The sequence below is a fragment of the Pezoporus flaviventris genome, unplaced genomic scaffold, assembly GCF_033815535.1.
Source record: "Pezoporus flaviventris isolate CSIRO_AGI_PZ_B2104156 unplaced genomic scaffold, CSIRO_AGI_Pfla_v1 ptg000025l, whole genome shotgun sequence".
Classification (NCBI taxonomy): Eukaryota; Metazoa; Chordata; class Aves; order Psittaciformes; family Psittacidae; genus Pezoporus; species Pezoporus flaviventris.
In genome coordinates this window covers 8,784,729-8,797,273 of record NW_026892573.1, presented here as the reverse complement: position 1 = coordinate 8,797,273, position 12,545 = coordinate 8,784,729, and the positions used below count along the sequence as shown (strand labels likewise).

At 41.6% G+C, this 12,545-nt stretch overlaps 1 protein-coding gene across 9 annotated transcripts in view; it reads left to right on the top strand.

Annotated features, from left to right (window-relative positions):
* The first annotated feature begins 4,404 nt into the window (after positions 1–4,404).
* Positions 4,405–12,545, top strand: part of ATP7B (ATPase copper transporting beta) — a 28,427-nt gene continuing 20,286 nt past the window's right edge. For 2 of the 9 annotated variants that reach the window (XM_061457422.1, XM_061457420.1), the window contains exons 1-2: positions 4,413–4,922; positions 10,505–11,732. In XM_061457422.1, the coding sequence (XP_061313406.1) occupies positions 4,674–4,922; positions 10,505–11,732 (1,477 nt within the window). In that variant the 5' untranslated portion in view covers positions 4,413–4,673. Of the gene's footprint in view, positions 4,923–5,322; positions 5,357–10,504; positions 11,733–12,545 lie in introns of all 9 variants that reach the window. The other 7 variants (XR_009744141.1, XR_009744142.1, XR_009744139.1 and 4 more) reach the window with 7 other exon arrangements.

Genomic DNA, 12,545 nt, shown 5'->3' with positions numbered 1-12,545 from the left:
TCTGGGGACCCTGTTACAAAAGTGCTATTCTGCTGGGTTGTGCTGGTGTAGAGCAAACAAAGCTTTTTTAAATATTTAGAGAAGATTGAGGCTGCTTCCTGAAAAACTGAAGCCAAAGTCTGAACTGTTTGATTTGAAGCAATATTGTTTGTGGCAGGTAGGAATTTGATTCCTTGTATTTCAGTTCTGCACAGTTTCCTTTTTTTCTTATAGTGTAAGAAATAATATTCTTATTCATGCTTTTTAATCTCTTAAAAATATATATATATACCAGTCACGATGTAGAAACTCTTGTGTATCTGATAGCTGCCTGTTTGCTTACGACTGTAGCCAAAGAGTTATCTTCCTGATTTCATGGCTCAAAACTAGGGAAAATGTAGGTAAAGAGGCAGTTTTGTTGTCTCTTTGATGCTACAAATTTATTTTATTTTATGTACTGTAAGAAGTATGTCAGTTAATTAGGAGAATTCAGGCTGGTAGTTATGTACCATGAATCTTACCAATCTTCCACTGAACTTTTCAGCTGCAGCTGATTGACTTGATAGGGAAAATGTGAGGCTTGTGTTGCTTAGCAAGACTAAAAACTGACTGCTGAGCAAGGATAGAGATTTGCTTGAAGAAAAAGTGCATACCTTTACTAGCTACTTCTCTTCTGGCTTAAGGAGGACTCTGATGAAGGAGAAATAGTTGTTCACACAAGGGCTGGGTGTTTAATGGATTCCTGCCCAAGCAGTGCTGTTAACAACTTCTTGAAAACTGAGTTACCAGCACTGTTGTTTGTGATATTACTAGGAGCTTTGCAACGCACTGCTTTCCATCCTCCCCCCCCCCCCCCCTTTCTGTTTCTTGAAGCTCCAGTTCCTGCAGTCACGTTATGTGTATAAAACCCAAAGTTAATCTCTGTTTTGATGGGGGAGAAAAATTCAAAACTTTTAGCTGACTGCATCCTGAAGACAAATTAAAAAGAACTGAAAATACTGACAAATGTGAAATTGCTGGGGGTTTAGCCTGCTATCATTATTCGTATGTCTCAAGGTTCATTGTATTTCAGTAGTTTAAAATTATATCTGAGGAGGAGAGTAGGAAAACGGTTAACATTCAAGGGCAGACTGGATTTCTAGAGTGATGCTGCTACATTGCTCTTTGCATTGATGTGATGTGCACTTATCTGAACCAGTTCCTCTTGTCTGTCAGATTAAGGCAATATGACCCTCTTACCTTCAGGCCTCAGTTTTTCCCTGGAACCCAAGTGTCTCATCTTTCAAGGTATTATTAAGGCTATTTTAAGATGCTTCCTCTGGGCATCTTAAAATAGGAGCCAGAGGGATTAAATGCAGGCCAGAACATCCTATAAAGCCAGGAATGAATGCACCCAGGAAAAAAAATTACCTAAAAACACAAAGTTCTTGTGTGTTTATCATATTCTCTGATATTAGCTGGTAATGTAAAGAGGAAACCTTGTGTTTTACCATCTCTGGACACTTTAAGTCAAATGGATTCAATTTTCTTGGGATGTTCTTCATTTTCTCACATGGAAATGCGAGCATCTCTGCCGTATGCTAACAGAGAGCTGCAAAAGCAGCGGACGTTAATTGGTATTTGCCACCTAAATCTCATGTTACCCAACCTGAGTGATTCCTCCTGGCAAAACTAAGCTGTGCAAAATCTAACCTTGACCCAGAGAATGATACTGTTAGATAAGACAGGCGACATTGCCTTAACTTAGGGCAACAGGCCCTAACTAAACTGCTCTCCCCCAGTTAGCAGGTTACACAATTAACATTAACTCTGTTAATTCTAAGGGGCAATTAATTGAGCCAGAATGGGGAAAATAATTTGGAAACCAGTAGCAGTCTGTCAGAGTTCAGCACCAGGTGATTGCAAGCTGTTAAATCCCAACAGCTGCCTCACTGCCCTGACAGCCATTGCCACCCTTGAGGTGCCAACATCAGGTCCCTTCCTGAACTGCCTCCTGAACCATGAGAGAGTTGTGGAGTTGTTGGAATGGCTCAGGATCTCTGAGCTTTCAGTCTGGTGTACTAAGGTTAAATAGAAATGGTTCAGTTTTATAAGATGCTCAGTGGTTTCTGCTTTGTGAATGGTACCTCTTCTCCAAGGGCTGCTTGTAATTTGGTCAGCTGCACAGGTTTCATTTGCTATTGCCATATACCTGTGCTTGAACCTGCAACTAAACTAGGTATTTCAGATCAGCTAGACTGGTTGAAATCTATCTTGTGCCCCTTTCACCTGAAGTGCTATAGCAAACTTATTTCCCAGCCAAATAATTCTTTTAATGTGGGTAAGTATCTTGTAAGACTGAACGTATTCAAAGCAGAACCTTGTATGTTTCTTCTCTACCTCCAAATTGGTGTTTCGGGCTCTGCCAAAGGCAAAGGACTATGGGGCACTAAATAGGAACTTATCTCCGCTGCTTTTGGATGCAAACAGATTTTTACCTCAGAGTTACTCAGAAGCTGGAAGAAAAAAAAAAAAGATGATGTTTGAAGGGGATTGTAGAGAAGATACTTACTAAATATCTCTTTATTCTGTCAGCCCAAGCTGAGCTTTGCTGGTGAACCTGAAATGAAGAAAAAATGCTAACTTGTTTTTGCAGTATGTTTCATCACAGAATAATTTAATGAATACTAGTTACTCGTAGAAACATGCTAGGTAGGGTTTGAGATATTTTGAATAGTAAGGATACTGTCAGAGATGTATGGATCAGGCATAGATTTTAGAGCTGGCCAGAAACTGGAAGTTCTTTTCCCTAAGACAATCTAGAATTTGAAATTTCCATTATTAGGAATTAGGATGCAGAGCTGAATAGCTTTGGTTTGGGATCAGATTTTGTTTTAGAAAGACAGAAAGTAGTTTTTAACTTGGTATATACATATGTATTTAGTATGTAGTTGTAGCTTTAGTATTTAAAGACACTGTAGTGAAATATTTTCACGTGAGCCAAATTATATGATTTTCAATTGCTTGTTTCAAAACCAGTAATTAATGAAGATATTTCATCTTTAACACAGTCTTCTTTTACAGAAGAGTGTTCCAGCTGAAGACACGTGTGTTTCTAAGAGTTTCATTGATATATACAAAACAAACAGATATTTTACACTTTGTAGCAATGCTCTTTAGAAAGGCCATTTCTCAAAATGCTTTCAAAATAACTCTTTTTTAAAGTGTAGTGCTATCACCAATCATATATACTAAGATAATGATGCGAAATAGTGCTACAACAGTATTTTGAGGGTTGCTTCACTGGCAGAAAGCCTTATTTTTCCAAAGATGTTCCTGACTCTGAAGTGAAGTCAAGAACTGGATGGTGTGAGCAGAGCTGAGGATTCATCCTTGTGGGGAAGTTATGGTAGGAAAACAAGGCAGGATGCCAATATCCTGCATGGTGGCTTTCTGGGCTACTGTGTTTGTGTCATGGCTGTGAGGGACGTACTGCTTTTGGAAGTAAAAAGAATCTGAATTTGTCCTGCCAGACAGGTGGAGTGTTTGTCATTGTCTCCCTCAGATTTGACCCTGTATGCTAACCTCCGCATAGGACTAAATTCTGGGACAAATCCAAGAGATTCTGATTAAATGCAAACCAATCATTTTAAGGCTTGCCTTTGCAGTGAGGTCACTGCACAGCCAGGGATGGTGTGAACTGCTGATACATCAGCTGTATTATATCGATTCTTTGTGTGCCCCTGTTCAGGGGTGTCTTCAGGAGTGGGCTGTGCTACTGTGGGCTTAGGGAACTAGAGATGTGTTCGCCAGGTTAACACAGCACTGTGAATTTGCTGTGGGCTATAGTAGAGAAATATATTCAAGCTTGGCTCTAGGCACTACTGGTAGCTGTACCCATCGTGTGTATGGCTGTCTGAACTAGATGTTCCTGTAGTTGCCCAGAGGATTTAAGGGGAACTGAGTTTGCCAAAGGGAATATCTTCTTTTTTCTTTCCTTTCTGGCACTAATAGCTCGTTTAATGTTGTTTGGTTTTTAATAAAGCTTGCTGATGGTAAAGAGGCACATTTCAAAAAGTACAAATATTGTACTCATTCTTCCACCCCCCCATCCCCTTGAAACAAAGAATGAATGTTCTTGTGCCCTAAATGAGTGAAAGAACTTTGGTCTAGGAACCTTATCTAATGATATAATCATAGGCATGTTTTCAGTGTTAGAATGGGCCACATTTTATCCAAGTAATCCCTGGTAATTTCATAGGAAATGGAATAGCACTGCCCTTTGTAGGAGCTGTGATTATGCACATGGCCACAAGGAGCTGATGCCTGGCTGGCTGAGTTAATTATGCACTGGTGCACACAGGTCATGTTTGACTAGCTTGTGAAAGGCAGCCTTGGCTGAGCTTGCTGCAATGCCGTGTGCAAAGATTAACAGTGCAGAACGCAATTTGGTAAGCACGAGGGATGCCAATTGGTGGGAAGCATTTAAACTGGCAGGAAGAGCAGGTGGCTGAGTGCAGCAAGCAGTGTACACAGGGATCACAGGTTACATCTGGGATTTCGTGATGAATGCCTAATGAGCACGTCGATTAGACTGTCAGAACTCTTCAAGCCGTTGTAAATGTAGCTGAAAGAAGCGGGGCTGATAAGACACTGAATAACCACTCTCGTAAAGCTTTCCTTTGGCGCTGCAATATTTAAAGTCCAGAAAGATAATGGAGAGAAAGCTGGACAATAAAATGAAAAGGGAACTGTCCTGCTTAGCTACTTTGAACAACAAAAACATAACCCTGGTGTCTATTCGGAAGCGGCAGGCAGCTCATGATGTGCCTGAACTACTGATTATTGGTGAAAAGTCCAAGACAGGATCTCCGATAAAAGCAAGCAGTGACTTGCAGAAAGAAGAGAAAGTTTTGCAGAGTTACTCCATGGGAATGCCAGAAATCAATGCAGTTGAAAGACAGGTCAGTGAGCTGGTGTGTGTGTGTGTGTGTGTGTGTGTGTGTGTGTTGGGAGGAAAGAAGTGTTTCTGAACTGGAGAATTTAAAACAGAGAATGTTGGATGCGGATTGTATATTAAAGGAGGTTAAACCTTCTTTATCTGAATTGTCTCAATCCCCAGCATGGATGCCTGCCCCAAAAGAAGCCGTACACAAATGCAAAGTCCTCAGAAAGTAACCTTTGAAGGCAGGTGTTAATGAGGGGTTATGTTGTAATAATTAATGAGCATTTTTTTCAGCTCCACCTCTAATAATACAGCATGGGGATTCTTAGTAAGGAAACCTATTAGTATTTCTCCTTTTGAACTGCAATTGCTTGAGTAGTTTGACAGCAGCTCATACCAGGTATTCTCTGGAATAGCAGAAGTTGCAGAAACATTAAAAGGTCCTAACTGTAGGTAAGTAGTTTATAGCTACTAAGTGGATGCTAGTGGAAGTTCTTGATAATACATCTGTGGCAAAATCTTTGTTTTTTTTTAAATTCATTGATGTATATAACTGTCGTATTTTTGGAGATTAACTTTTGTGAAGAGGCTTAGAAAGATCAGTGCGGATAAAAACATGATGAGTTTTATTATTTTAAAAAGAGGTTTTGTTATTTGAAAGACCTGTAAATGACAGCAGTGTAGTTTGGATCAGTGAATATTGTGAACATTTAAGGAAAAGAAACTCTCAGAACAAATTTTGTATCCTTTGAGACTGCATGTGCTTAGAATACCTTAAATAATTAGTGTCAGACTGGAATAAAACAACAGCCAGGACAGACCAAATATAGCTGAAAGCTTTTTCTGACTTGAGTTACTTGTATTATAAACGTTTGCTAGAAAACAATCATGACGTAGATGACTTCTTCCTACCAAAGGATCTCTCTTCTGTGTTCCGTTCACTGGGATATGCATTTTGCTTGAACTGGAGTCATCCTGAATATCATGAAGTGTTCTGCTTTAATTCTAAACTGGAAATAATCCATTTATGACAAGGCTTTCTCCTTTCCCACTAAAGTGAGCTTGGTTTACATGTTTACATAGCTCCCTTTAATTTGAAAGTACCTGTTAAGGTCTCTAAGGTGTGTTAAACTATGGTGTAGGTTTCATTTCACTAAGACTAGCTGCAACTGCGTAAATATTTCCTCATCACTGTTACGGAAACTTGTTCTTAGATGTGGAATAGCAGTCACTTGGCAGAAGCATTAGGGAGCCAATGTAATATTTTGAAAACAGAAGCACATAAAGGCTGCTTTAAAGTAATATTTTCATTGAATCTCAATATCCAGGTGGAGAGGGTGGTTTTTCCCTCATTCAAAACTCAGTAACTGTTTGAAAAATAACAAGCTGTGTTGCAAGTAGTTACTGAAAATAGTAGCTACTGACACTTGTTAATCTTCACTAAACTTGGGTGAAGAGGGAAGGAAGAATAACCAGTTAAGATTTAATACGTTTAAACAATATGACCTAACAAGGTGAATGGACAAGCTGCACAGAAATTTGTTAAGAAGGATGAGGGTTGAATTTCTGCCCACTCAGAAGTGCAGGTATGAAATCAAAGACTCAGGATCTTTGATGTTCCTGAGTCTGCTCTGTCCTCATTTTGTTGTTCACTGGCCGCCCATAACAAACTGGGAAAGCATCTGAAGCCTTTAATTAATAGTGTGTGGCTTTTCAGTTGTGTGTTACTGCCTGCCTGAATCCAAAGCCATGAATCAGTGAGTTGTGAAAGAACAAAGCGAGAAAGGTAAAACAGTGGCACAGAGAAGACAATTCTTTGGCAATGCTTGAAGGTGAGAGGACGATAGCTCCTTTCAGTCTGCAGATGTAAAGGGAGAAGAGCAGCCCAAAACCACTGGAGATACTGTGCATGAGATTCAGTGACATGGGCATTCTTGGATCAGCAGCTGGGGAGAGGCAGAGGGGAAGGTGCTATTCTATGATTCTGTGAATGGGCTGGGCCCTGTCTCCTCGCTAGCTGACTGCCTGGCATCACGGTGAGGAGTCTGGTGCTTGAATTTCAGGAAGTTAAATTTGGCATCCCCGTAGGCCAGGTGAAGGAGATGGAGAGCAGCAGAGCCAGCCCTGGGGTAGAGCCTTGGTGGACCACCAGAGGGGCGCAGCAGCTGTGTAGGATCTCCATGTGTGTGATGCTCTGGGAGCTGTGTGGTGCGCCTGCCACAGCCTCAGCTTTCAGCTGCAGAGGCCAAGAGTGTTACACTGGTATTCTGGAGGTGGCTGCACCCCTTCAGGGGGAGAGGGATAGCTTTCCTGGTGGCAAGCCACTCCGTGAGGTGACCATGGAGCACAGGGATGGAGGCAGCATGGGGACTCAGCCAGGGGCAGCTGATGGCCAGGGCATGAAGCCGAGGGCACCAACCTTGTTGACTTGACAGCCATGGGATTCCATCCATCATCAAGACACCAGTCATCATGTGTGCATATATCTTGCCCAATGCTGGGGTTTCTTCTTCTTTGTTTTTGGGTTTTTGTTTGGTTTTGGGGTTTGTTTTGTTTTTTATTTTCAGTTGCTTTTCTCATATTTATTCTGTATTCCCTCACTGCTGTGTTAAACTCTCAGCCTTTACACTTCTGAATGGGAGTACCCAGAAGAAATAGCCCATTTGTGGGGAAAGTGGGGCACTAGGCCTTTGAGGGCAGGACTCAGTGGGGTGGTTTTGCTGACCAGTTGCACAGGTCATGGACCATGTCCAATTTTCCTACCAGACCAGCTGCCGAGCTCTCGATGCTGTAATGCCAAGAGCTGCATGCCAAGCTGGGGCTCAAGACTTGGTGCTCCCAATCCAGCAATCTTTCCCTGCCCTTCTCCACCTCAACGCTTTCCACAGAATTAGTCCAGCCCCAGGGCACAATCCTGTTGAATGATCTCCTTCATGCTGGCTGGAGGCAGTCAGGATGGCAAGCAGGATCCTCTGCCCCTTCCTTCTCCTTCAAGCCCTGCTTTGCCCCAAGGCAGGCATGAGTGCTCCAGCTCCTACGTGGGACATCAAGGGCTGTTCCCCATGCTGTTTCTTCATGCTCTGAAATTCCCATATGGGGAGCTGAGCTTCAGGTTCCATGTTCATGCACATCAGCAGTTTCAGTTACTGCTCACCTTGGGTCTGGTTCAGAGCTGTCTTCTGTAGATGCAAATGTTTTTGATCCTGCTCTAGGGCTTCCTTTAAAGCTCTCTCCAGCTACCACTGCTTCTGTGTCAGTGTGTTTCTTATCAATTTTTTCTTTTTTAAAATTTTTATTTTGTTTAAATGAGCTCTATAACACTGCTTTCCACAGGAATTCATAGCTTTCAGACTAGAGCCTCACTCTGCTGTGTGTGTTCAGTTGCAACTTTTATGTGCAGAGCAAGGGAGAAAAAGGATTGTCATAATGTCATGCTTTCATTATTTACATAGTTTTTGTATAGTCACTGTAGAAATACGTGTGAGACTGGTAGAGCAAACAGATTTGGAGTACACCTGCCCTTCAAAGTAAGCAGGCCTCCTTTTGTGTGTAAGACAAATAGCTGGTAAATGCATCTGGTTCTTTTGCACTCCCTTATGGATGAAGAGTCAGTTGCATTTTCATTATTTCATTGGGATTTCTCTCTAGGTAGAAGCAAGCAGGAGGGGTAATTCCTGGGAATTCCAGGCACATTTTTTTTGGCATTTGTTGAAGGCAATTGCTTCTCTGATCCTCTTGCAGATGGTGTCCCTCAATTCCTATACAGCTTCATTGATACCATTTTATGTGTGGGTGTCTGCTGCTATCAGGAAACCCTCTTCTGAGACCTACCATGTGCCCTGAGGCAAATTATGGGCGCATTGCATGTGTCATCTTTGTGTCCTCACATGAACCTGCTGTTTTGCTCTGATCTAGTGTAGCAACACCCCTTCTAGAAAAGTCCCACATAGATGTATCTGTGCCTTCTTTTTTTCTCTTTTTTTTTTTTTTAAGCTGTTAAGCAATACTAAAGGCTTTGCAAGCACTGTGTTTGAACCTGTGCACATTTCTGGGTTTTCTGGAAGGTAAATTCTTCAATGATTTGGCTTTTTGTTGGTTTTTTTTGGGGGGGGGTGATTTTTTTTTTTTAAGGGAAGTAAGCGTTTTTCTTTTTAATATACCCACATCCCCTCTATTTTCTCCTTGTCTGTTTTAATAAATACAATACAGAGAAGGCTGAAAGCAAATTTGTCTTAATATTTTACCATTTTGGTCATGACCCCAGACCTCATTATTCTCAAGCTGTCCAAGCATGAAACAAAATCAAGTTAATGAATTTTGAATACTGCAGCAAATGAACTCGATGCAGCCTAGTGTTAATAAGCAGCCTAAATGCTTCTCATCTGCTCTGTGGTACCAAGGAGGGAGTTTTCTTGTCAGTGGTAGGAACAAGATTTGTGGTACTGAGACTGACCTAGTGGCCCCTTCTCCTGCCCCTCCCTGCAAGAATGCCCAGCATCAGGCGCTTTACTGAATGCTGGAGAGCCCCTGACTTTGCAGGCAAGAGAATAGATTTGTCGTAGTAGCTTGCATTTGAATTTTTAGTAATTAAAGCTACTTTAAGTCACAGACACGAATTTTTATGTTCTTTCCATGAAATCTGACAATGTGGGACTTGTCCATCTCCTTCTCAATCTTTCTCATCACTTTGTGCTAGCAATTTCCTTAGGCAACAGCTTCTGGGCTCCAATTACCTATTCTGTAAGAAGCATTGCCTTTATAACTTTTTTTTTAATTTAATAATTCATTTTCAATTAAATTGAGTACATTAAACTGTAGAGAGCCAGTAAGGCAGAGCCCATGATCTCACTGAGACATAGTCCGCTTGTGACTGATCTACTTCAGTACTGGCCACTACATCCTGAAAATGAGTCTTGGATCAAATCAGTGAGTTCTTGTATCTCCATATATGGTTTTCCTTAGGTGCCTCAGAAGGAGGTAGATTAAACTAAACCATGGTGGAAATATCTGAATGTTGTTCTGTCTTTTAAAATCTTTGTCAGGTACAGATTTTAACTTCAAAGATCTGCAGGCAGACAGCTGTTCAGATATCAGGCAACAGGTCCTCCCTGTGCCAGCTTGTTTCAGGCTTCTGGGAAATCCTTGATTCTGTTTTCTGTAGGCATTTCAGTTTGGTTTGGTTTGAACTCCTGCAGCAGCAGGTTGGCCAGACTGAGCCAGCTTCTGACATTTGTGGACAGATGATCAGCCCACTTTCTGCTATGACCCTTTGTGCCAATGTGCCCTGGAGAGCAAGGCTCAGGCTGGATAGTGAAAGTGCCCTGTGGCTGCAGAAAGCTCAGGTTTTAAATGATTGTGTTGGGGTGGAAATATTGAGAGAATTTTGCTTTTATGTCCCTAGTGAATATTTTTTAAATTGCTGCTCAAGAGAAGTGTCGGAGATGTGATTCATCACTGTAGGCATAGGTCAGTGGTAATATATTCAAAGTGTAAGTTAACGTCGTGAAGCTTTTTGGTTGTATAGCCTGACTTGAAAGGACATGCAGAATATTGCTGCTTTCACAGGGCTCATGATATTTTATTTTGCCTCTTGTTCCTTAGGCTTTGTCCACCACTGATTCTCCCCCTGGCTGTGAGCTGGAGCCTACAATGAAACACAATTTTGCTTTTGACAACATGGGCTATGAGGACAGCTTTGAAACTGGGCCCTCTTCATCTTCCCTGGAACACACTGTAGCAGTCAATGTTGTGGGAATGACTTGCCAATCATGTGTGCAGTCTATAGAAGGCCGAATTTCCAAGGTGAAGGGCATTGTGAGTATTAAAGTCTCCCTTGAACAGAACAATGCTGTAGTAAAGTATCTGCAGTCAGACATAAGTCCTGAGCAGATCTGCAAAGAAATTCAGGATATGGGCTTTGATGCCAACATAGCAGAAGAGTGGTCAAAACCAGCAACTGTAAATTTGTCATGCTTGAAAGAAGCAGTAGTTAAGCTTCGGGTAGAAGGCATGACATGCCAGTCCTGTGCCACCAACATTGAAGGAAAGATTAGGAAGCTGCATGGTGTGGCAAAAATCAAGGTGTCACTTGGTAACCAGGAAGCTATTATTGCGTACTATCCTTACATTATTCAGCCTGACGACCTCAAGAGCCATATAAGTAACCTGGGGTATGACTGCACCATCAAAAGTAAATCAGCCCCTTTGAAGCTGGGTGTCCTCGATCTTGAGCGCTTGCAGAATGCAAACCCCAAGGAGACACCAGCAAGTCTTGAGAGCAATGGAGTAGATCCGCGGTTCATCAAGATGAGTAGCACAGCTACGGTGGCTCTACAGGTAGAAGGCATGCACTGCAACTCCTGTGTCAGAAACATTGAAGGAAACATATCTAATCTTCCTGGCATACGAAGTATTAAAGTGTCGTTGGAGCATAAATGTGCTGTGGTACAGTATAGCCCAAATTTAATTACCCTACCAGCTTTGCAGCAAGCTATTGAATCCCTTCCACCTGGAAACTTTAAAGTATGCCTCCTTAATGGTTCAGAAACAAATAAAGGAGCATCTCCATCACCTGCTTCCCAACGCGACCTTTTCAGAGAGCCGCTGCAGGACACGATGTGTACAGCTGTCATTAGGATTGATGGCATGACCTGTAATTCTTGCGTACAGTCCATAGAAGGGACCATATCACAGAGACAAGGAGTGCAACGTATAGCAGTTTCTTTAGCCGGCAGAACTGGGACCATACATTATGATCCATCTGTCACTAACGGAGAAGTGTTAAGAGTTGCCATAGAAGACATGGGGTTTGATGCTTCTGTACTGACAGGTAACAGTGTTCTTTCTTCCATGGGTAGCGTGCCAAGCTGTTCCATGAGACACCCGTATTGAGATTCTCTTCTGGAGAGAAACTCTTGGCATTGTTTTTTCTAAGGGACTGACCTGATATGACCTCACTTAGCAAGGGAGAGAGTTTTCAGCTGTGGCGTACCTTATTTCAGCCCTTAATAACTGTACTGGTGGGTGGAAAAGTTAAGTTAAATTATGAACCCAAAGGTTTGAAAGTTGGTACAAGGTCTTTAAATAGCTGATCCCCTAATCCACTGGAGGAGGTTTCCTCTTATGTCTACAGGATGCTGTAAGTAGATCTATCAAACCAAATGTTTTCATTTATGTTCATTTCATTTCTAAAATACTAAACCTCACAAACTTATTGAAATCCCTTTAATTTAAAATCACCTTTTTTTTTCTGTATACAAGTCCATATTATTATTTTAAACTGTGGAAAGACAGAATTCATTGACCTTTATTTGTTATTTTTACTAGCCCTACTTTACTAAGCCTTACTTTAAGTGAGGTTAGTAGCAAGATGCAGGTACTCTTCGGTGGGAGTAGGTGCTTCCACATGTAGCTGTGGCACATGTAGCATGTAGCTACAGCACAGTTTGTATGTTTTGTATATGTGCTCAATTCTTAAGAACTTGCTATGGTGCACAATCTCCTCTTTAGTGAATTTCAGATGTGGCAATATTTATCTGCTTCACCTCAACAGATTTGCTTTCAGGTACTGATGTACTTTACCTAGAATGATTTAGTTTGACCACAATAGACCACATCCTGTTTGCTTTTCTCATGGGTCCAA